Genomic DNA, 21,921 nt, shown 5'->3' on the forward strand with positions numbered 1-21,921 from the left:
TGGCCAGCGCAGAGCTCAGTATCTAGTTGATTAATAAAAAAAATTATTTAATTCTTGGAGCCACACCCAGCAATACTCAGGGGTTATTGCTGGCTCCGCACTCAGGAATGACTCCTGGCGGTGCTCGGGGGACCGTATGGGATGCTGGGGATTGACGCTGGGTAGGCTGCAGGCAAGGCAAGCGTCTTACCTGCTGTACAATGTCTCAGGCCCTAAGAGCTGATTTATTATAATTTTTTTCTGGTGAGAGTAGTCCCAGAGGAGCCTGGGTGGGGGGCTCTGTGGGGGTGCTCTGTGCTGAAACGAAACCAGGATTCCCACAGATGCAGCACATGCTCAGCCTTTGAGCAGTCTCCCTGGGTGAGGGTGGCACCTGGTGCCAGGGATCAAACCAAAGGCCTTACACATGCGAGGAATGAGCTCGACCACTGAGTCACACTCCCAGCTCAGAGAGGGAGAGGGAGAGGGAGAGGGAGAGAGGGAGAGAGAGAGAGAGAGAGAGAGAGAGAGAGAGAGAGAGAGAGAGAGAGAGAGAGAGAGAGAGAGAGAGAGAGAGAGAGAGAGAGAGGAGAGAGGAGAGAGAGGAGAGAGAGAGAGAAAGGAGAAGAGAGAGGAGAGGGGATAGAGAAGAGAAAGAAAAGAGAGAGGGAAAGAGGGAGAGAGAAAGGTGAGAGAGGAGAGAGAAAGAAAAGAGAAGGGAGAGACAGAGAGAGAGGAGAGAGAGGAGAAAGAAAAGAGAGGGAAAGAGAGAAAGACTAGAGACAGAGGAGAGAGGAGAGAGGGGAGAGAAAGAAAAGAGAGGGAGAGGAAGAGAAAGAGAGTTAGAGAGAGAAAGAGAAAGAGAAAGAGAGAGAGAGAAAGAGAGAGAGAGAGAGAGAGAGAGTTCTGAATATTCCAGCTTGGTCCCCAGAGAAGCTCCCTCGTTCAAACTTTTCGAGGTCACAAACAAATTTTCCTGCCAGAAAAATCTCCTGCAAGAACCATCAATCTTGACACCCCAATGCCTACGGTGGACGCAGTCACTTTGCTGGGGTTTTCTAGCTGCCACCAGGTGGATGATGGGAGGAGGGAGATGGGAGCGGAGGGGGTGTCTGCTTGCTAGGGCCAGGCCCAGGAGAGTGTTGCTGGAGGGATGCGCTTCCCCCATCAGGAGCGGGAAGAGGTGGGTCCACACCGACTGTGCCCGGCCTGGCCGAGGTGCTGGGGTGGCAGAGGGAAGCCAGGGGCGGGACACGGGGGAGCTGATGGGCTGTGGTGTGTGTGTGTGGGGGGGGGAGTAAATCAGTGATGACAATGAGTGGATGAGAGCGCTGATGGAGTGGAGCAGGTTGCTATGGGAGCGAGGACAAGAGGCCCCTCACGTCCTGCTCTGAGGAGGCCCTAATTGCCCGAAGAGCTGGCTGAGGGCTGGGGGTGGGTGGGTGGGTGGGGAGGGAGCAGTGGGGGGGGCAGGCCTGGGGGAGGGAGCCCCCTCCACCTGATGATGAGACTGGACCAGATCACAAAGGCCGTCACCCACCAGGTGAAGAGGTCAAGATTTTATCCTGAAAACCGTTGGGGAGTTCAGGGAGGGCTTGACCGGTCCAGATTTGCATTTGAGAAAAATCCCTCAGCTGCTGGCTGAGCTGGAAGAGTGACAGGCAGGAGCGCAGGGGAGGGAAGGGCCGAGGCTGGGCTCGGAATGAGCAGATTCCAGTGAGCTTTATTTGCATTCAATTTTCCTGTACCTCCTCATTGATATATATATATATATGTATATATATATATATATTTATTTATTTTCAGCTCTTTGGTTTTTTTTCTCTCTCTCGGATGAGTCACCATGGAAAAGCTTCACTTGAGCAATCAGCTCTGTGGATTTTAATGGCTTTTTCCTGATTACAGAATTAATAAATATTCATGTTAGATAATTTGGAAAATAGGGGAAAGCATGAAAAAGAAAACAAAAATCACCCCTGCTCCTACTGGCTGGGGAAAAATACAATTTGGCGTTAATACGGCTTCACCAATGTCCCCCCCCCCTCGCTACTGTATCATCCCCATTAGCATACAAATATAGAGTTATTTGGCTCATCTTATAAAAAAAAAATAATTCCCTCTTGATCCCTTCTCCATTGACTGACCTCTCTAGGTCCCCCCTCTTCTCCCCGTGTCCCTGCTGTTGAGTCCAGCTGGAGCTGGTAACTTTGCCCTCTGCTCCTTCCCCTGCTCCCGGGCAGATGACCAGCCCTCCCGCCCCAGGACTGCCCAAGCCAGCAGCTCCCATTTCACGTCACCACTGAGTGACGCCAGTTCTTGCGGATTGAGCACAACTGGGGTTTCTCAGATGCGTCTCTCAGGTTACCCCACCTCCCGGCTCCTCCTTCCCACTTATGTTCTTGGACATCTCCTCTGTTCCTCATCCGGGAGGCGGGTCGAATCCTCCCACCTCCTGAATTTTTCTGCCGGTCCCTCTTTCCCAACTCCAGACTTACTCACCCCACTGCCTTGGTTGCTGGGCCTCTAAAGGGTATCTCTGACTTGGCAGGTTCAAGTTGATGCTTCTCTAATCCCCTTCACCTACTTCCGAGCTTTCCCCGTCTTGGGGCGAAGCACGAGACCCTCATTTCACAACTATGGAATCAGCTTTGATGCCTTTCTCACACCCCATATCCAATCCCTTGGCAAATCCCATCGGCTCTGCCTTTAACATCTCTCCCCACATTCTGGGTAGTTCTAACTGCCGGGCCCTTGTCTCCTCACAGCCTCATCTCAAAACAACCACAGAAGGGGGTCCTGTCACAATACACAAGAATGTGAGGGCCAAAGGTCCCCAGGGTGGAGCACCTGCTGTGCATGTGTGAGGTCTGGGCCCCCCAGAACCCCTGAGCTCCCGCCTCCCATGTGACCCAAATCAAACAGACAAAATAGCAAATCCAGCCGTGCTCCTCTCCGGGAAGCCTCAGTGACTCCGAAGTGCAGAGTAAAAGCCCATCGTGACTAGATTGGGTTTGCGTCTCATTCCCACGTTGGACTGTTCTCTCCTTGCTCACTGGCTTGCAGACTCTTGCACCTCCTAACTAGCTCCTCGACTGCCCGGCCCAGGGCTCTCGAAGCCCCGGATGCTGTACAAATCCCCGCACCTTCCTGCGTGCCGGGCTTGGTGGCTGCAGAGCTGTTTCGGTGGCTCTCTGCCTAGCCCCCTAACTGGCTTTCACACCCTTATTCACCTTTTCACTACAGTTTGAAGCTGAAACTTTACTTTAAAAAAAATTTTTTTTTTTTTTTGCAGGGGGAGAGGGGGCGGGTCACCCCCGATGAAGCTCAGGGGTTACTCCTGGCTCTGCACTCAGGAATTCCTCCTGATGGTGCACGGATGGACCATATGGGATGCGGGGATGGAACCTGGGTCGGCTTCGAGCAAGGCAAACGCCCTCCCCTCTGTGCTGTATCACTTCGGCCCCTGAAGCTGAAACTTTAGGGCCAGGGAGATAGCTCCATGGGCCGAGTGCCTGCTTGGCATGCAGGAAGGCTTCGGTTGGACCCAGACAGCACACACGGGCCCCAGACGCTGCCAGGAGTGACCCTTGAGCAACAACAGCAGGACAGCGATGTCCTGAGCCCACCAGCTGGGGCCCCAAAACCAAAAAAGTGTATGTTTAAGAAAAAATTGGGGATGGGGTGGGGGGGTGTGGCTTTTGGGCCCTGTGCATGGTGACGGTGCTCAGGGTTTGCTTCTGTCTCTGTCACTCAGGGATCACTCCTGGTGGCTCCCCAGGGGACCGTATGGGGTGTTGGGGATCTAACTGGGGTGGACTATGTGCAAGGCAAGGGTTCTCCCTACTGTGCAGCTCTTGCCATTAAAAAGAGTGTCCATGGGGCTGGAGTGATAGCACAGCGGGTAGGGTGTTTGCGTTGCATGCGCTGACCCCGGTTCGATTCCCAGGATCCCATATGGTCCCCCGAGCACTGCCAGGAGTAATTCCTGAGTGCATGAGCCAGGAGTAACCCCTGTGCATTGCAGGGTATGACCCAAAAAATCTCCCCCCCCTCAAAAAAAAAAAAAAGAGTGTCCATGGCCGGCTGTTGTGTTCCCGGTCCCTCGCTCGCTCCCTGGCGCCCTGTGCACTACAGTTTCGCTACAATGGCTCTCCAGTCCTCCGGCCCGCGGGTCCTGGACGTAGATGCCTGCGCCGTGCTCTCCCTCTCGCCTCCGTGAGTCCCACCAGGCCGGGCCTTCCTTTCCGTGGGCTGCGTCTCACACAGGCGAGTGTCACACTGAAGAGGTTGCAGGTGGCAATGCAGTGGGCCAGACTGGGGGTGACTCTGAAGGGGACACGCAGGACAGGGAGCCCAGCTGAGATGACAAGGGAGGGAGGCCTGAGCCAGGCCCGGAGCGGAGATGGAGTGTGACTGCCCTGGGAACAGGGCCCCAAGCCCCGGGGCAGGGGTGGACACGGATCTGCGCAGTGACCTTTTTCCAAGAGACCCTCGCTCTGTCTGGGGGAATCCATATTTCCTGACTCTCCCTTGCGGGGGGCGGGGGATGGGGCGCAGGCTCCATTGCAGAGCCCCGGAGTGCTCTCACACTGGCTGGAGTGCTCCTGCGGCCAGGGCCAGAGTCTTCGTCCTCCTCTCCCCTCCTCCTGGCACCCAGCAGACGCGAGAGTCTGTTGTCAGCGCAGGACGTGAAGCCATTCTTCCTGACCCCAGGAGCATGAGAACGCCTTCAAGTATGTGCCCGGGTCTGGACTAGCACAGCTTCCACACGATGAGGGGAAACTGAGGCCCAGAAACGTTTGGTCCTTAGTGAGAGCACCAGGCCCGCAGGCTCCTCAGGCACACCCTCATTGTTTGCTTCGTGCTCTGACCTCGTCTCTGGGGCCGTGGGGACAAGGATTCTGGCCTCACACCCCCGGATCTGAAGCGCCCCCTCTCGAAGCATGGCACACAGTGGCCCCAAGCCCTGGAGTGTGGAAGAGACAGCAGAGGAGATGTGACTTGCGGCACCAGAGAGTTGGAGTGCCCGGGCCACGTCCAGCTCCCTGCCCTGTTGGTGTGTTTGGGTGTTTGGCGTCTGTGGCCATTATCACTACCACTGAGAGAACAAAGTCCCTTCAGGCCTCAGCTTCCTCATTGTGGGGGTATGGGGAGGGGTCCTGGGCTGCCTCCCCTTTCCAGCCCTTCCTTAATGTCCTCATCCTGCCTTACCTCCCCTGTCATAAATTAATTCACACCAAGGTATTACTTTCCCTGTCAGGTTATGGCTTCCAGGGAGGCATATGGCTTACTTCTGAGTTGTTTTCCTTTTTCCTTCCCGCCCCCCCCTTCTCTGGAAGAAGCCTGACAGGACTGTAATTAGGCGTTCCTGAGCCTGTGGCAGGGCCGCCTCCTCCCCTCTCCCGTGCCCTTCCCGCAGCCCTGTGAAGGGAGCAAACATCTGTGTGTGTTTGGGCCAGGGAAGATTAATGTTCCTGGAACTGGGGCCCAGCTGTGAGGCCCGAGTACTCCCAATTTGTAAGCGGGTGTCATAGCCATTCACGAGGGGGGTGAGGGTGTTGGGAAAGTTATTTGCTGTTCCGTGCAGACTTCCCATTTGCCTCCAAGCTGTTGTGTGGAACAAAGGGAGCCAGCTTCCTGGGGGTAGGGGGGGGGGGGCGGTGAGGGTCCTCCCGGAGGCCGCTTGGGAAGCACAGCCTCGGCCCTGGCCTCCTCCGCTCTCCTCCCGGTCCCCACTCTCCAGGAGTCCCTAGGAAAGGAGGCGGACGGAACCTCTAACCCTAGGGGGACAGAGCTGGGTCCAAAGGAGCACTGACTTGGGGGTGCCCCCTGACCACGCCTGTTTGTCCTCCGCAGCTGCTCCCTGCAGCTGGCAGGGCCTGGTCCACAGTGCCGGGGACACATTGGTCACGGGGCCTGCTGAGATTTGGGTGGATTTCCTGGGAAAAAGACAGATTATTCCCTTTGTGAGAGCTTCTCCGGTTTCTTTCTCTTTCTCTTTTCTTTTTTTAAATGGAATTACCACGAATTAAAAAGTTACAGAGCTATTCACGATTAGTTTCAGGCATACAACATTCCAGCACCAACCTCTCCACCAGGGCTCACTACTCCTTGGGCTCCAGCCCGCCTTTGTGGCAGACGCTTTCCCCCTCCCCCTTTGTCCTCGTGTCCCTTTCCCTGGCTTCCCCCCCCCCTGCTCTGCTCTTTGGGCACTTGGTAGTCCCCTGTCACACAGCCCATGGACCTGTGGTTTTGCCGTGGCCACACGTGTTGTTGGCTCTAAAGGGAGATGCAAATGAAGGTCCCTTCGAAAACCTGTGACCTGGGACTGTGGGTCAGCTGTCCCGGGCACATATTGGGATGGTGGCAAGGGGCGGTGGGGAGGGGTGCGGTGCCCAAGACGTGGCAGTTGTTCATGGACCAGAAGGCCTGGCTTTTAGTTTTAGTATTGCAGCTTCACCTGGAGGCTCTGATTTACTGACGTTGTTTCAGCCATTGCCAAGATGTGAAAATAGAGGGAAAGAAAAAAAATTTACTTAATGTCATAATCCTTCTAAGAGGCACAGCTAGCATTTTGATATATATATTTTTTGCATTTCATTGCCTTGTTTTCCTATGTTTAGAACACGTGCACCTCATTAAGCTAAAATAACTTATTGTTATTAATTTTTAATATTATTTTTTGCATTGCCCAGATTCACCACTTGTTAAGCCACACGTTCTCTGTCACAGGGCCACATCCTGGGCCCTAAAATCTTTTTTAATTTTTGTGGTTAGGAGCCCACCTGGTGACGTTCAGGGATTACTCTTAGCTCTGCGTTCAGAGATCATTCCTGATAGTACGTGGGTACCACATATGGTGCCAGGGATAGAACCAGTGTCAGTCGTATCTTACCCACTGGCAACCAAGGCAAGCATCTTTCCCACTGTACTATTTCTCTGACCCCCTTAAAATGTTTTATTTTCTTTTTTTTTTCCATTTTATTTCCTGCCCGCATGGTAGAGTCTGGAAAGCTCCCTGCGGTGTATTCATATGCCAAAACCAGTAACAGTGATGGGTCTCATTCCTCTGACCCTGAAAGAGCCTCCAATGCACTTTTGGGAAAGACGAGTAAAGAGAGGCTTCTAAAATCTCAGGGCTAGGACAAATGGAGACATTACTAAGACCGCTCGAGAAAATCAACGATCAATGGGATGATGATGATGATGATGATGATGATGATTTATTTAATTTTTGCTTTTTGGGTCATACCCAGCAGTGCTCAGGGGTTATGCTTGGCTCTGCACCCAGCAACTACTCCTGGCGTTGTTTGGGGGACCATATAGGATGCTCAGGATTGAACCCAGGTCAGATGTGGGTAAAGCAAACACCCTCCCCACTGTACTATTGCTCCAATCCCCTAAAACGTTTTCTAATGGTAATAGTTTGGTGCACTTTTCAGCGGCTAACATTTTGCCCATTTGCTGGATTGCTCTCTTACACACACATAGACATAAATCTCTGTGTGTGTGTGTGTGTGTGTGTGTGTTGGTGTGTGTGTTTTGCAAGTAGCTAAACCCAGGCTAGTGACAGGCTCTCAGGGCACGCACCTTCCCCTCCCCTCTGTTTGTCTCCCCATAACCTTCACCTGTGACTCTATCTGGAAAGCAGGAATTCCTCCCTACCAGCTCCATCATCTGAGATAAGGAGATGTGGCACTTGGTCAGCTCAAGTTCTGTCCAAAAGCTGGGCAGCATCAAGAGTTACAGGTGCCTTAGGACTCAGGGACTCGCTTGTTTAGCACTTGGACAAAGAGGCCCAGGCTCTTCCGACGTCGGGGTGCCGGGGCTGAGTCCTGGGTATGTCTGTAAGGGAGTGAAGGGGAAGAGGGTTGGCCCACTGTAGTGAGTCCCAGTCTGGAGAAAATATCCCCGTGTCTGTGGGTGGCCATGGAACCACACTGCCCTCCACCCCGTGAGGCCAGCGGGAAGTAGCGTGGAGGACCAGGGCCCCTCCACATGCCTGACGGCTCATCTCCTCTTGGTTTGAACGAAAGACAGACAGTTGGCACGGGAGTCAGGAAGAGAGGGACTGGCTTTGTCTGCCCCGGCCACGGCAGACGGCTTCTACACCGATGGTCTAGGCCTGTGGGTTTCCACTGGCGGTGTCAGAGAAGTTGAAAGCCGCTGTTGTGGGCTACTTCCGGGGGGCAGCGGTGATGCTGGGAGTGGTGCACATGGCGTGGCTGGGCCTTGACGCGGTGGTGTTCCTGGTGGGCAGACCGTGACGGTGGACAGTTTGGACCGTCTCCCCCGCCCCAATGGCTTCTACAGGTGCTGCTGGACCAGGAGAGAGCGGCCATGGCCAAGTCCCGCCGGATGGAGCGCAGCGCCGGCAGCTTCAGCTACTCCTCGTACCACACCCTGGAGGAGGTAGAGCTGCCCCCACTCCGAGCTCGTGGGAAAGGGGAGACCCAGTCAGGCCAGAGCGAGGGGACAGTGGGCAGGGCTCTTGCCTTGCTATGTGATTGACCCAGGTTCCATCCCCGACCACCCCCTATGGTTCCCTGAGCACCGCCAGGGGGTGCAGAGCCAGGAGCAAGCCCTGAGCATGGTCACAAGGGGCCACCAAATTAAAAAAAAAAAAAGCAAGCAAGCAAATAAAAGGAAGTTCAAAAGTTGGCATTCGGAGGAAGGGAGGGACGGAACCGCGATGGCCCGCCCCTGGACCTGGGGTTAAGTGGACCCTGCTGGGGGTGCAGGCAGCGGGGAGGGGCAGAGAGCCCGGAGCAGGGGAGATTCTTCCGTGGAATCAAGTGGAGCTGCCTGCACTCAGAGAAAATTATGGCGACTGCCCGCAGCGACACCGGCTAGGAGAGGCAGGTTTGGAGAGAGACTCAGGGCCCAGGCCCCGCTGCCACGAAAAGGAGATGACACTCTGGCGGGGCCCGATCTGTCTGAACCGTTGCCTCCCGTCTCACCTGTCCTGGTGTCCACAGCCATCGGGGCACCCACTGCCAGTGGACACACCTGTCCTTGTCGGGGCTGGGAGGCCAGGCGAGACTTATAGGCCCCAATCTGGGCCAGTGAGGCTGGTGAGGCAGTGCAAGGGCTGAGGGTGTGCTGCTGCAGAGCCCGGGACCCTCCAGGACTCGGGGCCTCCAGATCCACCCCCGGTGGTGCTCAGGGGACCGCTAGGGAGGCACCCGACAAGTCTGGGGGTGGAGGTGGCAGGCCAGCATCACCCGACATTCGGCATTTGGAGGCTTACCTTCAGGGTGATGCTGGCCTGCTCGAGTGCATCCTCGGCGTGTGCCCTGACCCCTCAGCTGCCTTCCCCGCCCCTGTTGGTGTCAAAGAGAAATGTCTCCCCTGCCTTGGAGGGGCTTAGCGGCAGAGACAAGGGCCAAGACCAAGCCTGGGAAATCTAGGTCTCTCCAGGGGGTCAGATGGGCCAGAGGACAGCACTTCCCCGCAGAGCTCCTTCCAGCCAGCCCCGGGGACCAAGGTGGCTCAGCCTGGCTGTCTGCATGGGGAGGAGGCGGGAAAGTCCTGCCACTAGGTGTGGGGAGTTTCCTGGGTGCTGCACTTCTGTCTGGGTTTGCTTTCGCGCCATACCCCAGCTCAGGGGTTACTGCTGGGTTGGTGCTCAGGGATCACTCCTGATGGGGCTTGGCGGGGGCATAGGTGGTCCTGGACTTGGACCCACAATCATATGTTCTTTACTGAGTGACTTAGAGATATGCATGAGCTGTTACGTCATTCTAACTCAGCATAAAACCAGGCCCACATCTTTCCTTTCTTTCTTTCTTTCTTTCTTTCTTTCTTTCTTTCTTTCTTTCTTTCTTTCTTTCTTTCTTTCTTTCTTCTTCTTTCTTTCTTTCTTTCTTTCTTTCTTTCTTTCTTCTTTTTCTTTCTATCCCTCACTCCCTCCTCCCTCCCTCCCTCGCCTCCTTCCTTCCTTCTTCCTTCCTTCCTTCTCCTTTCTTTCTTCCTTTCTTTCTTTCTTTCTTTCTTTCTTTCTTTGTCTTTCTTTCTTTTTCTTTTCTTTCTTTTTCTTTCTTTCTTTCTTTCTTGTTCTTTCTTTCTTTCTTTCTTTCTTTCTTTCTTTCTTTTCTTCTTTCTTCTTTCTTCTTTTTCTCTCTCTTCCTTCTTCTTCTCTCTCCTTCCTTCCTTCCTTCCTTCCTTCCTTCCTTCCTTCCTTCCTTCCTCCTTCCTCCCTCCTTCCTTCCTTCCTCCCTCCCTCCCTTCCTTCCTCTCTTCCTCCTTCCTCCCTCCCTCCCTCCTCTCTCCCTCCCTCCCTCCCTTCCTTCCTTCCTCTCTCTCCTCCTCCCTCCCTCCCTCTCCTCTTCTTCTTTTCGTCTTTCTTTCTTTCTTTCTTTCTTTTCTTTCTTTCTTTCTTTCTTTCTTTCTTTCTTTCTTCTTTCTTTCTTTCTTTCTTTCTTTCTTTCTTTCTTCTTTCTTTTCTTTCTTTTCTTTCTTCCTTTCCTTCCTTCCTTTCTTCCTTCTCTTCCTTCTTCTCTCTCTTCTTTCCTTCCTTCTTTCTTTTTTTGAGTGGGGGAATCATTGGGCCAGTACTCAGAGATTACTTTTGGCTTTGTGCTCAGGAATCACTCCTGGTAATTAACTCCTGCAGTTCAAGGGACCATATAGGGTGCCAGGGATCTAATGCGGATTGGCTGTGTGCAAGGCAAATACCCTATCATTGTACTACATTCCAACACCCCCTTCCTTTTGTTGTTTGTTTGTGGGCCACACCTGGTGGTGCTCAGGGGTTACCTCTGGCTCTGTACTCGGGGGATTATATGGGATGTGGGGGGATCAAATTCAGGTCAGTCGCATTCAAGGTGAGTGCCCTGTCTGCTGTACTGTCGCTCTGGCTCAATTGCTCTTCTTGATGTGGGTGCTTGGAAGAAGACTTAAGGGAGCCGTGGAAGCATTCAGGAGCGTGGCGGGAAGAAGACTGTTCACCCACCGCATGCTGACTTTCCTGCCTTTCAGATCTATAGCTGGATGGACAGCTTTGCAACTGAGCATTCAGATATTGTTTCGAAGATTCGGATTGGCCACAGCGTTGAAAATCGGTCCATCCTTGTCCTGAAGGTAAGCCTCGCTGGCTGGCTCAGCGCCACAGTCTCAGACAAACACTGAGCTTCGGGTGGGGCCTGGCTGGGTGTTTTAGGGGAGAAATCCCCAGCGTCTGCTGTCCTCAAGGGTCCCGCACACTGTGGGATTGTGGTATTCAGGGACCTCCCTTGGCAGGGACAGGCAGGTGACAGTGTGGTGATGGGTCAGGAGGCCGGAGGAGGTTTGGTAGAGACGGGTATGCAGAGTGGCAGTTTGGGTGTGAAGGTGGTGGGGTCCTTTGTTCCTGCGCTGGCCTCACCATCATTTGTAAATGCCCCAGATCAAGGGACTCAGGCAGCCCCTCAGCGAGCCAGGGATGAGGGGGAGATCGCCCCAGACCTTCACAGGGGTCACCAGAAACCTAGTGTGGGAAAATGAGGCAGTGCCCTCGGGCATGAAGGAGGCAGGGCACTGGAAGAGTGCAGGGACCCCAGAAAACAATTCTGTGTACGTGGGTGCGCAGGAGGAGAGATCAGGCTATAAGGCAGCCCCTGGTGCTCTCCGTAATGCCTTTATGGTGTGTGTGTGTGGGGGGCTCTTATGCAAGTTCTGGACCCCCACCTTGCCTTTGCTTGCTCCATTTCTCCCACACGACCACCCCTCTGCCCTGGACCATTGCTTAAGACTTTGCTACTCAAAGTGTATACCTTGCCCCCATGACTCCGGCCTCTCCCGGGGGGTGGTGGTGTTCGCTATGCCACCCAGACCGTGTGAGTTAGGGTCTGAGATCCCCCAGTGTTCAGGAGCCCTTAAGACTCGGAGAAGCACTAACCTGCAATGTCTTCAATTCGGGGAAATTTTCTGCTTCTAGCTGGGTCACTCCACTGAGGGGTCAGCAGTGGCCCTTCATGGGTTCATGAACGAGTCTATTTCTATACACTGGGGCCACCCTGGGCAGCAGGATACACTGGACACCTCACAGCTGTCCTCTGCCTTCTAGTCCTCAGAAACCCAGCCTTGGGGCGGAGAGGTATCACAGCGGGTAAGGCTACCTGGGATTGCTCCCCCGCACCCTAGATAGTCCCCTGAGCCCTCCCAGGAGAGATCCCTGAGAGGAGAGCCAGGACTCAGCCCAGGTCACACCTTGGGGGGGACTTGATGCTTTCCCAGTTCAGCACTGGAGGCTCTCTGCGCCCTGCCATCTGGATTGATACTGGGATTCACGCCCGGGAGTGGATCACCCACGCCACTGGCATCTGGATGGCCAAGAAGGTCTGTGTGGAATCGGCGGGGTGGGGGTCTGCTGGACTCTTTAAGGGCACACCTTCACTTGAAAGTTCTCTCTCTCTCTTTTTTTTTTACTTTTATGGGATGCTGGGAATTGAACCTGGGTGGGCCGCATGCAAGGTACACGCCCTACCCGCTGTGCTATCGCTCCAGCCCCATCACTTGAAAGTTCTTATTCGGGGTGCTGGAGAGACGGCTTTGCAGCAGGAGGCCTGGGCTCAATCCTTGGTACTGAATAGTCTGCCGGGCACTGCCAGGACAGACCCTTGAGTACTGATCTTGGAGCAGTCCCTGAGAATGGTTTGACCCACCCTCCCCCCCCACATTATATTTAATGTGTTCACTATTAATTTTTGTAGTGCCAGGGATGGAAACTTATGTGTCACCCATGCATCTCGAGCTTCCTTAGACCCGGGTGCTCTGTCCCTCTGCTCTCTGCTGTGGCCGTCACAGCACAGAGTTCACTCCTGCCTCTAGTCCTCAGAACCCCGGCCTTGGTGCCGGGGAGGGAGCATAGCGGGTAAGGTCTGGTGTAGTCAGCTTGGGTCTGGCCCCCAGCACCCCATGTGGTCCCAGCCCAGAGGCTCAGCACAGAGCACTAGTCCTGCATGTGGCGGCCCTGGGATCAATCCCATGCCCTTGTCCCCCTACCCCTCTCTCTCCCCTGGTGTCCAACCCACATGGAGCGAGTCCCTTTCCTCACGCCGTGTCCATGCCACCCTTTCTCAGATTGTCACTGAATACGGCAGAGACCAGGTCCTGAGCAAGATCCTCAACTTCATGGACATCTTCCTGGAGATCGTCTCCAACCCAGACGGCTTTGCCTTCACCCACAGCATGGTGAGGGCCCCGGGGAGGTAGCGTCGGGGCTGCTCGGGGCTGGAGGAGAGTCGCTGGGGGTCAGGAAGCTGCGCGGTGTGTGTATGGCTGAGTGTATGAGGCCGTGTGTGCTGGCCTGAGTGTGCGGGGCTGTGTGTGCAGGGCAGAGTGTGTTGGGCTGAACGTGTGGGATGTGTGTACTGGCCTGAGTGTGTGTGGCTGATTGTGTGGGGTTGTATGTGCCAGCCTGAGTGTGTGGGATTGTGTGTGCTGGCCTACGTGTGTGGGATTATATATACCAGCCTGAGCGTATGGGACTGCGTGTGCCGGCCTGAGTGTGTGGGGCCGTGTGTGCTCATCTGAGTGTGTGGGGCCGTGTGTGCTAATCTGAATGTGTAGGGCTATGTGTGTTGGCCTAAGTGCGTGGGATTGTGTGTGCCGGCCTGAGTGTATGGGACCATGTGTGCTGGCCTGAGTGTGTGGGGCTGAGTGTGTGGGGTTGTGTGTGCTGGCCTGAGTGTGTGGGGCTGAGTATGGGGCTGTGTGTGCTGCCTGAGTGTGGGATTGTGTGTGCTGGTCTGAGTGTTGTGCTAGCCTAAGTGTGTGGGGCTGAGTGTGTGGGGCCGTGTGTGCTAATGTGAATGTGTGGGGCTGTGTGTGCTGGCCTGAGTGTGTGGGATTGTGTGTGCTGGCCTAAATGTGTGGGACTGTGCATGCTGGCCTGAGCATATGGGACCCTGTGTGCCAGCCTGAGTGTGTGGGACTGTGTGTGCTGGCCTAAGTGCATGGGATTGTGTGTACTGGCTTGAGTGTATGGGACCATGTGTGCTGGCCTGAGTGTGTGGGGCTGAGTGTGTGGGGTTCTGCGTGCTGGCCTGAGTGTATGGGACCATGTGTGCTGGTCTGAGAATGGGGCTGTGTGTGCTGGCCTGAGTGTGTGGCACTGAGTGTGTGGGGTGTGTGGTGCTGTGTGTGTGGGGTGTGCTGGCCTGAGTATGGGGCTGTGTGTGTGGGGTATGCGGGGCTGAGTATGGGCCTGTGTATGGGGAGTGTGCGGGGCTGAGTATGGGCCTGTGTGTGGAGTGTGCTGGCCTGAGTATGGGCCTGTGTGTGGGGGGTGTGCGGGGCTGAGTATGGGGCTGTGTGTGTGGGGTGTGTGGGGCTGAGTATGGGACTGTGTGTGGGGGGTGTGCTGGGCTGAGTATGGGCCTATGTGTGGGGTGTGCAGGGCTGAGTATGGGCCTGTGTGTATGGGGTGTGTGGGGCTGAGTATGGGCCTGTGTGTATGGGGTGTGCTGGCCTGAGTATGGGGCTGTGTGTGGGGTGTGTGGGGCTGAGTATGGGCCTGTGTGTGTGGGGTGTGCGGGGCTGAGTATGGGGCTGTGTGTGTGGGGTGTGCAGGGCCGAGTATGGGGCTGTGTGGGGGGTGTGTGGGGCTGAGTATGGGCCTGTGTGTGTGGGGTGTGCGGGGCTGAGTATGGGGCTGTGTGTGGGGTGTGTGGGGCTGAGTATGGGGCTGTGTGTGTGGGGTGTGCTGGCCTGAGTATGGGCCTGTGTGTGGGGTGTGCGGGGCTGAGTATGGGCCTGTGTGTGGGGTGTGCGGGGCTGAGTATGGGCCTGTGTGTGGGGTGTGTGGGGCTGAGTATGGGGCTGTGTGTGCTGGCCACCGTGGCCGCGGGCCCAGTGAATGCGGCCCTGCTCCTGGCCTTCCTCAGAACCGCTTGTGGCGGAAGAACAAGTCCTCCAGGCCTGGAATCCTCTGCATCGGCGTGGACCTGAACAGGAACTGGGAGTCAGGCTTTGGAGGTATGCGCGGGGCGGGCCCGGGCGCAGGCTGGGGAGGACTTGGTCTGACCTCCACACACTCAATTAGGTTGACTCATGGTGGGGCTGGGTGGCTACGTGAGGAGCACACGTCAGGCTGGGGGCAGGCGGGTGCGTGCCTGGTGTCGTCGCTGCTCTGGCGTGGTCGGTGTGTTCCGATGCGGTGCCTCGCTGGGAACACGCTTCCTGCAGGCGGCCTAGGGCTGGGGGCAGAGCCCGGAGGGCGGAGGAAGGACGGATCAGAGCCCATACAGCCAGAGCACGAGAGGTGGTATTGGGGGCGGGCAAAGTGGTGCCCTCATGAGCCCTTCCCTGAGGCCTCACAGCACAAGAAGGCGCCTCTTAACCCTCCCTCTGAGGTGCGACCTCAAGTTACCTTCTGGAATACTCCAGTTCCGTGGCATCAGCACTGAGTTCTGAATTTGGATGCCCCGTGAAAGCAGGAGGGAGACACATATCTGTGAACCTGTCTCACCCCAGGGAGACCTAGAGCTCTCTCTCGTTCTCTCTCGCTCTCTCTCTCCTCTCTCCTCTCTCTCCTCTCTCTCCTTCTCTCCTCTCTACTTCTCTCTCTCCTCTCTCTCTCATTCTATCTCTCCTCTTTCTCCTCCCTCCTTCTCTTTCTCCTCTCTCCTTCTTTCTCTCTCCTCTCTCCTCCTCTCTCTCCTCTCTCCTCTTTCTCCTCTCTCTCCTCCTCTCTCTTTCTCTCCTTCTCTCTCTCCTTTGCTCTCCTCTCCTCTCCCCTCCCCTCCCCTCCCCTCCCCTCCCTCTCCTCTCCTCTCCCCTCCCTCTCCTCTCCTCTCCTCTCCTCTCCTCTCCTCTCCTCTCCTCTCCTCTCCTCTCCTCTCCTCTCCTCTCCTCTCCTCTCTCCTCTCCTCTCCTCTCCTCTCCTCTCCTCTCCTCTCCTCTCCCTCCCCTCCCCTCCCCTCTCCTTTGCTCTCCTCTCCTCTCCCCTCCCCTCCCCTCCCCTCCCCTCCCCTCCCTCTCCTCTCCTCTCCCCTCCCTCTCCTCCCCTCCCCTCCCCTCTCCTTTGCTCTCCTCTCCTCTCCCCTCCCCTCCCCTCCCCTCCCCTCCCCTCCCTCTCCTCTCCTCTCCCCTCCCTCTCCTCTCTCTCCTCCTCTCCTCTCCTCTCCTCTCCTCTCCTCTCCTCTCCTCTCCTCTCCTCTCCTCTCCTCTCCTCTCCTCTCCTCTCCTCTCCTCTCCTCTCCTCTCCCCTCCCCTCCCCTCCCCCCCCTCCCCTCCTCTCCCCTCCCCTCTCCCCTCCCCTCCCCTCCCCTCCCCTCCTCTCCTCTCCCCTCCCCTCACTCTCCCCTCCTCTCCTCTCCTCTCCCCTCCCCTCACTCTCCTCTCTTTCTCCTTCTCTCTCTCCCCTTCTCTCTCTCCTTTGCTCTGCTCTCTCTCCCCTTCTCTGTCTCTCCTCTCTCTCTTTCTCTCCTCTCTCTTTCTCGCTCTCTCCCCCCCTCTCCCTTTTTCTTTCTCCTCTCTCTCTTCCCCCTTCTCTCCTCCCCCCCCCCAATCCCATAGGCCTGGGAGTGTTCCCTGATTATTTCGGCCATCTGGCCTGGAAGGCAGGGGCCGTGCGGTGAGGGAGGCCCTGAGAGAGGCTCGGTGATGCGAGCTGGGCTAGCGGGTGAGCCTGAAGTCGTGGAGCTGCGGGGGTCTGAGCTCAGGGATGTGCGGGTGTAGGCCCGCGGAGGCAGGGGCCGGCCTGAAGGAGAATGGCTGGACCGAGGTCTGCGTGGCCTGGAAAATCTGGAAGAAGGACAACACTGGAGCAGCCGGAGCAAGGCCCCTGCCCCGCAACATGGGATGGTCCGAATCCAGGACTGCCGGTTCCCGGGCCACGCAGCCAACTCCAAACCAGCACGTGCCCCAGGAGGGCCCCTCAGAACTGGTCAAAGGGCGTGTCCAGGAACCCCCAGATAGATGGGGCTCATAGAAAGATGAATATAATTTTTATGCGCTTCACTGTGGAAGGGGGAAAAATCACTACATACAAAATGTAAATACACACACACACACACACACACACACACACACACGGAAGGGAAAAAGCTCAAGGGAACAAAGAGCTCCCAATTGCACTACCCGAAGATTACAGTTCTCAATAATTTACCGAGTCCTTCCAGAGATTTCCCCGTGCTACAAATTACATTTTTAGAGAAGGAAAAATAAATAGCTAATGAATCCATTAGCAGGTACTTGTGGAACAGGCGGGCTCAGAGGATCTGGGAAGGCGGGCACCAATTCCCATTTGGTCGGGGGAAGATTAGTTTATTCTGCCGAGCTCAAACCAGAACTAATGGCCTGAAGTGCTTCTCCATATTTGACCGGAGCCACCTGGCTGTCGGCTGGGGAGCGGCTCTGCCGACTGGGCTGCCAAGGCAGACGAAGCTCCCCGCCCGCCCGCCCGGCTCATCTGTTGCTACTTGTCATTCATCAAGAGGAGCAGGTGTGCAAACTCCTGCAGACACAACAAACAGGGCCCCAGTGCTGGGCGCTGGGGAGGTGGGAAGGGGGCAGGCTCCAGATTGTGGGGTTGTGCCTCATCCCCCCACTTCCCCTACAGGGAGAACCCCTCCTCACCAGGTCCCACGCAAGTGAGTTTGGGCTGGCGACTCTGTGGGGAGATCAGGCTGATGGTGTTCTGTGGCCTTAAAGGGAACTGCTGGGGGCCACAGAGATAGTGCAATGGTTAGGGCGTCTGCTACTGACCCGGGTTTGATCTCCTGAGCACCACCAGGAGTAATTACTGAGCACAAAGTCAGGAGTGACCCTGAGCATTGCCAGGTGTGACTCCAAAGCAAACAAACAAAACAAAAAAACCAAAACATAAAAGGGATGGCTGGGTAATGAATCACTTGTGGACCAGCCTTCCTGATGTGGTGCCCTCACATACCCTCTGGGGGAGACGAGGTTTGCTGAGATGAGACTGGGAACTAGCCACTGCCCTGGGGCACGTAGGGGATGCCCTGGCATCCTCAGGAGACTTCGGATGTGTGGGTGCGTCCTGGCCTGTTGCCTGGTGTAGAGTTGTCTGAAGGGGAAGGAGTCAGAGGCGGGCCAGGGCTGGCTCTTCCCCAAAGTGTCTCTACCTCACAGATCTTGTCCTGTCCTCCTGAGCGCCAAGGAGGAGAGAAGCAGAGGCGGGGAGGGGAGAGGAAGGACAGGGATAGGGGTACAGCAGGCAGGGCACTTGCCTTGCATGCGGCTGACCCAGATTCGATGCCCGGCATCCTCTATGGTGTCCTGAGCCCACTGTGAGTGATCCCCGAGTGCAGAGCCAGGAGTAACCCTGAGTACTGCTGCGTGTGGCCCTCAAACAAACAAACAATAATGAAAAAAGGATAATAGGGGGGCCTGGGGTGGGTGGAGGGGTGCTAAAGGGCTGATTGTGGGGTTTGCCTTCAGGACAGCTGGCTCACAAGCAAACACACACACAAACAAACAAACATGGATGGAGGAGCAAAGAATGTAGAAGATGGAGCCAAGCTACAGTTGTAAACGAAACACGAGCAAAGCTTGCTGTGTCCTCTTCCCCGGTGTGGGTCCCCTGAGAAGAACGTTCAAAGACCTCCTTGCAGCCCTGGTTCCCAGCTTTGGGCAGCCGGGGCATCTATTGTCTTTTTTAATTTTCTTTTCCTTTTCCTGGCTCCAAGTCAGTGGAACTCCCCGGGGGTCTGCTTGTGGCAAAGCTTGAGCAGACACCATGGCCAGGCCATTCACGCAGCATGCAGGGTCTGCAGTGCAGGGCCAGCGCCAGGGGGCCACTGCTCAGAGGGCAGCCGGGTTGGGAACAAGGACCTAGCGCTTCCTCCAGAGGCAGCTGCTGAGGGGGTGGAGTCTCCATGGGGCAGTGCACACCCTCTGCCGCCCCGGCCTCAGTCTGCCGGCCTGGTGGCCTGGTGGCACCGCAGCGGGGAGTTCACCATTAAAGGCTGCTCTCTGCTCGGCCACGGGATAGCTGGGCTGTGGTCTGGCTCCACGCTGCTGGTGTATTAGACCAGGGACGCAGCTGTAACAAGGACCCTTTCCACATCTCAGGAGTTTAAGAGTCAAATTTGGGGCTGGAGTGACAGTCGACACAGTCGACCCAGGTTCTATCCTCAGGACCCCACATTGTCCCCTAAGCCCATCAGGAGTGAGGCCTGGGTGCAGAACCGGGAGTAAGCCCTGAGCACAGCCAGGTGTGGCCAGTACAGGGTGTGTGGGGGGGGTGCGGGGAGAGACAATAAAAGTTTGTCTTTCATGCACCCCAAGAAGGCTGGGCGCAGGTAAGTAAGCCCTCGGTCGCTCCCTTTTCCCGTGGTGACAGAGGGGTCAGGCATTTCTCTTCCGAGCGTTATGTGGGTCACATCTCACAGAGGGAAGACACTTGGAGACTTCGTTAGACTTGCCCGGGAGGGCCCTGAAGGAGAAGTGACCCATCAGTTCTGCTCACGTTCCCGTGGGTGGGAATGCCGTCTCTCTACCGAGCAGGGGGACGGGCGAGGTCTCCCTGGCTTAGACCTGGGGATTCTAAGCCTTTGGTGGTTTCGGTGTTGCTTCCAGGAAATGGTTCTAACGAGAATCCCTGCTCGGAGACGTACCACGGGCCCTCCCCCGAGTCAGAGCCCGAGGTGGCTGCCATCGTGAAGTTCATCAAGACCCACGGGAACATCAAATCTCTGATCTCCATCCACAGCTACTCTCAGATGCTCATGTACCCTTACGGCCGCTCGCTGGAGCCCGTTTCAAACTATAAGGAGTTGGTGAGAGTCGCTGCCTGACGGGGGGCCCGGGAAAGGCAGCTGGGAGACTCATCGAGGGATCGGGTCACCGCTGGTCGGCAGATCGCGTGGGAGGGAGGCGGAGGAGCTGGTCCTCATGGCTGATCAAGGTCAAAGCCATGCTCCTCCTCGGACCCCTGTATATATTCAGCCCTCACGCCCCCTATTCCCTGCTGCTGAGGTGCTGGGCCGGGCCTCTCACCCGCTGGGGATGATACTCTTGCAGTACAACCTCGCCAAGGACGCTGTGCAGGCCCTGCGAGCTGTCCACGGGATCGATTACCTTTATGGCAGCATCAGCACTACCCTCTGTGAGTGACCACTCCTGGCCGAGGCGGGCCCCACAGCCTCTGGGGAACTGCAGGCCAAGCTCGCTAGTGGGGACAAGGCCTCGGGTCTAGCTGGGCAGGGCCTGGGCTCGTGGGGTGAACCAGAAAGGGGCCATTGTGTCTCAGCAGCATCAGCAGCTGCACAATTCCCAAGTGCCCGGTTGACTCTGGTGTCTCTTGAGGGGAAAGATGCCGGCTTTGGCGGCCTCAGAGAGCCCCCTTTCAGGCGGCCGGAAATAGTCCTGGTAGCCAAGATCCTGGGCCCAAAAGTTGATGTGGTCGGGAGGGCAGGGACCGGCACCTGGAGCCCGCTCTCCCCTCAGGACTCCTCTTTGGCATGTGACAACACCCTGTTCTTTCTTTTGGCCCCCCACTCCTTTTTATTTTTGTTTCTTCCTTTTGTTTCCAGATGTGGCCAGTGGAATCACCGTGGATTGGGCCTATGACAGTGGCATCAAATATTCCTTCAGCTTTGAGCTCCGGGACACCGGGCGCTTCGGCTTCCTGCTTCCGGCCACACAGATCATTCCCACGGCCCAGGAGACATGGATGGCGCTCCTGGCCATCATGGAGCACGCCCTGAATCACCCCTACTAGCGACAGGCCGAGGGTCTGTCCTCCTCCCGAACCCCAATGTATGCGTCCCTCCCGCTTAGAAAATAAAGCCAAGTTTGAACAGATGTGGTGTCTCTGGAACTGCCGGCCGCCTCTTGGGGCTCTGTGTTGAGGAGGGCGCGAGGGAGCTTTGAAATACCGCTTCATGTTCCAGGCACTCAATGCAAGGGGTGGGGTGACTTATCTTTCCCCCTCTTTCTGTGGTCTCAGGGCCTAGGACAAATGACTTACCTTCCCCAGAAACTGCTAGTACACAAAGTTAGCTGTGGCATTTCTTGCGGCTGGTCACCACTACAACGCTGCTTGCACCAGCACCAACCAACTCCATCCTAACCTCGGTTGCAAAGAAAGAAGTAGCAGTGGTTGTCCAGGTAACGAGCCAGCCTCGACAGCCCCCTAAAAGGGGAGGTTTGTTATTATTATATTATTATTTTTGCTTTTTGGGTCACACCCGGTGATACACAGGGGTCACTCCTGGCTCTGCACTCAGAAATTACCCCTGGCGGTGCTCAGGGGACCATATGGGATGCTGGGAATAGAACCCGGGTCGGCCTCGAGCAAGGCAAACACCCTACCTGCTATACTATCATTCCAGCCCCTGCAAAGGGGCAGTTTGGCCTTATTTGTTTAAAGTTCAAGATATTCCATGGGGGGCAAGATTAAAATCACATGAACGAGGACCATACCACAAAACTAGGGACTACTCTGAAGGACGGAGAGTTGCAGGAAAGAAACAAGGTGGGCAGGGAACCAGGACAGGAAAAAAGGTTGAGGAACATTAGCTAGACCAGGCAGGCTGTGTTCTAAGTATATACTTGATTGAAGAGAGAGCTGGGAAAGTGTTCTGTGATGTAACGTGTGACGTGCCCCATCCTTAGGCTTCCTTGCGTCATTGGTCTTCCTCCACTCTGGGGAGCAGAGATTCTTGCTTTCAGGGAAGGAAACGCTTTCGGTTGACTCTGGTGTTTCTTGACGGGCAAGGTGCCGACTTTGGCGGCCTCAGAGAGCTCTTTATCAGTCAGGCCGGAACTAGTCCTGGTGGCCAAGATTCTGGGCCCAAAGTTTGATGTGGTCAGGAGGGCAGGGGCTGGCACCCTGGATCCCCTGATCCCCTCTCTACTCAAGACTCCTCTTTGGCATGTGAAAACACCCTGTTCTTCCTTTTGAGGGGGGAGTTATTTTTTCCTTTCCTTTTCTTTTCTGTTTTTTTTTCCTTTTAGTTTCCTGATGTGGCCAGTGGAATCACTGTGGAC

The 21,921-nt window shown here is 55.9% G+C and overlaps 1 protein-coding gene across 1 annotated transcript in view; it reads left to right on the forward strand.

Moving 5' to 3' along the window:
* Window positions 1–20,650, forward strand: part of CPA5 (carboxypeptidase A5) — a 25,945-nt gene extending 5,295 nt beyond the window's left edge. The window contains exons 4-11 of the mRNA XM_055129271.1: window positions 8,293–8,391; window positions 10,960–11,061; window positions 12,196–12,297; window positions 13,042–13,152; window positions 14,847–14,937; window positions 19,507–19,706; window positions 19,951–20,035; window positions 20,463–20,650. Coding sequence (XP_054985246.1) covers window positions 8,293–8,391; window positions 10,960–11,061; window positions 12,196–12,297; window positions 13,042–13,152; window positions 14,847–14,937; window positions 19,507–19,706; window positions 19,951–20,035; window positions 20,463–20,650 — 978 coding nt within the window. The remainder of the gene's footprint in view (window positions 1–8,292; window positions 8,392–10,959; window positions 11,062–12,195; window positions 12,298–13,041; window positions 13,153–14,846; window positions 14,938–19,506; window positions 19,707–19,950; window positions 20,036–20,462) is intronic.
* Window positions 20,651–21,921: the final 1,271 nt, after the last annotated feature.

This window comes from Sorex araneus, chromosome 1 (assembly GCF_027595985.1).
Source record: "Sorex araneus isolate mSorAra2 chromosome 1, mSorAra2.pri, whole genome shotgun sequence".
Lineage (NCBI taxonomy): Eukaryota > Metazoa > Chordata > Mammalia > Eulipotyphla > Soricidae > Sorex > Sorex araneus.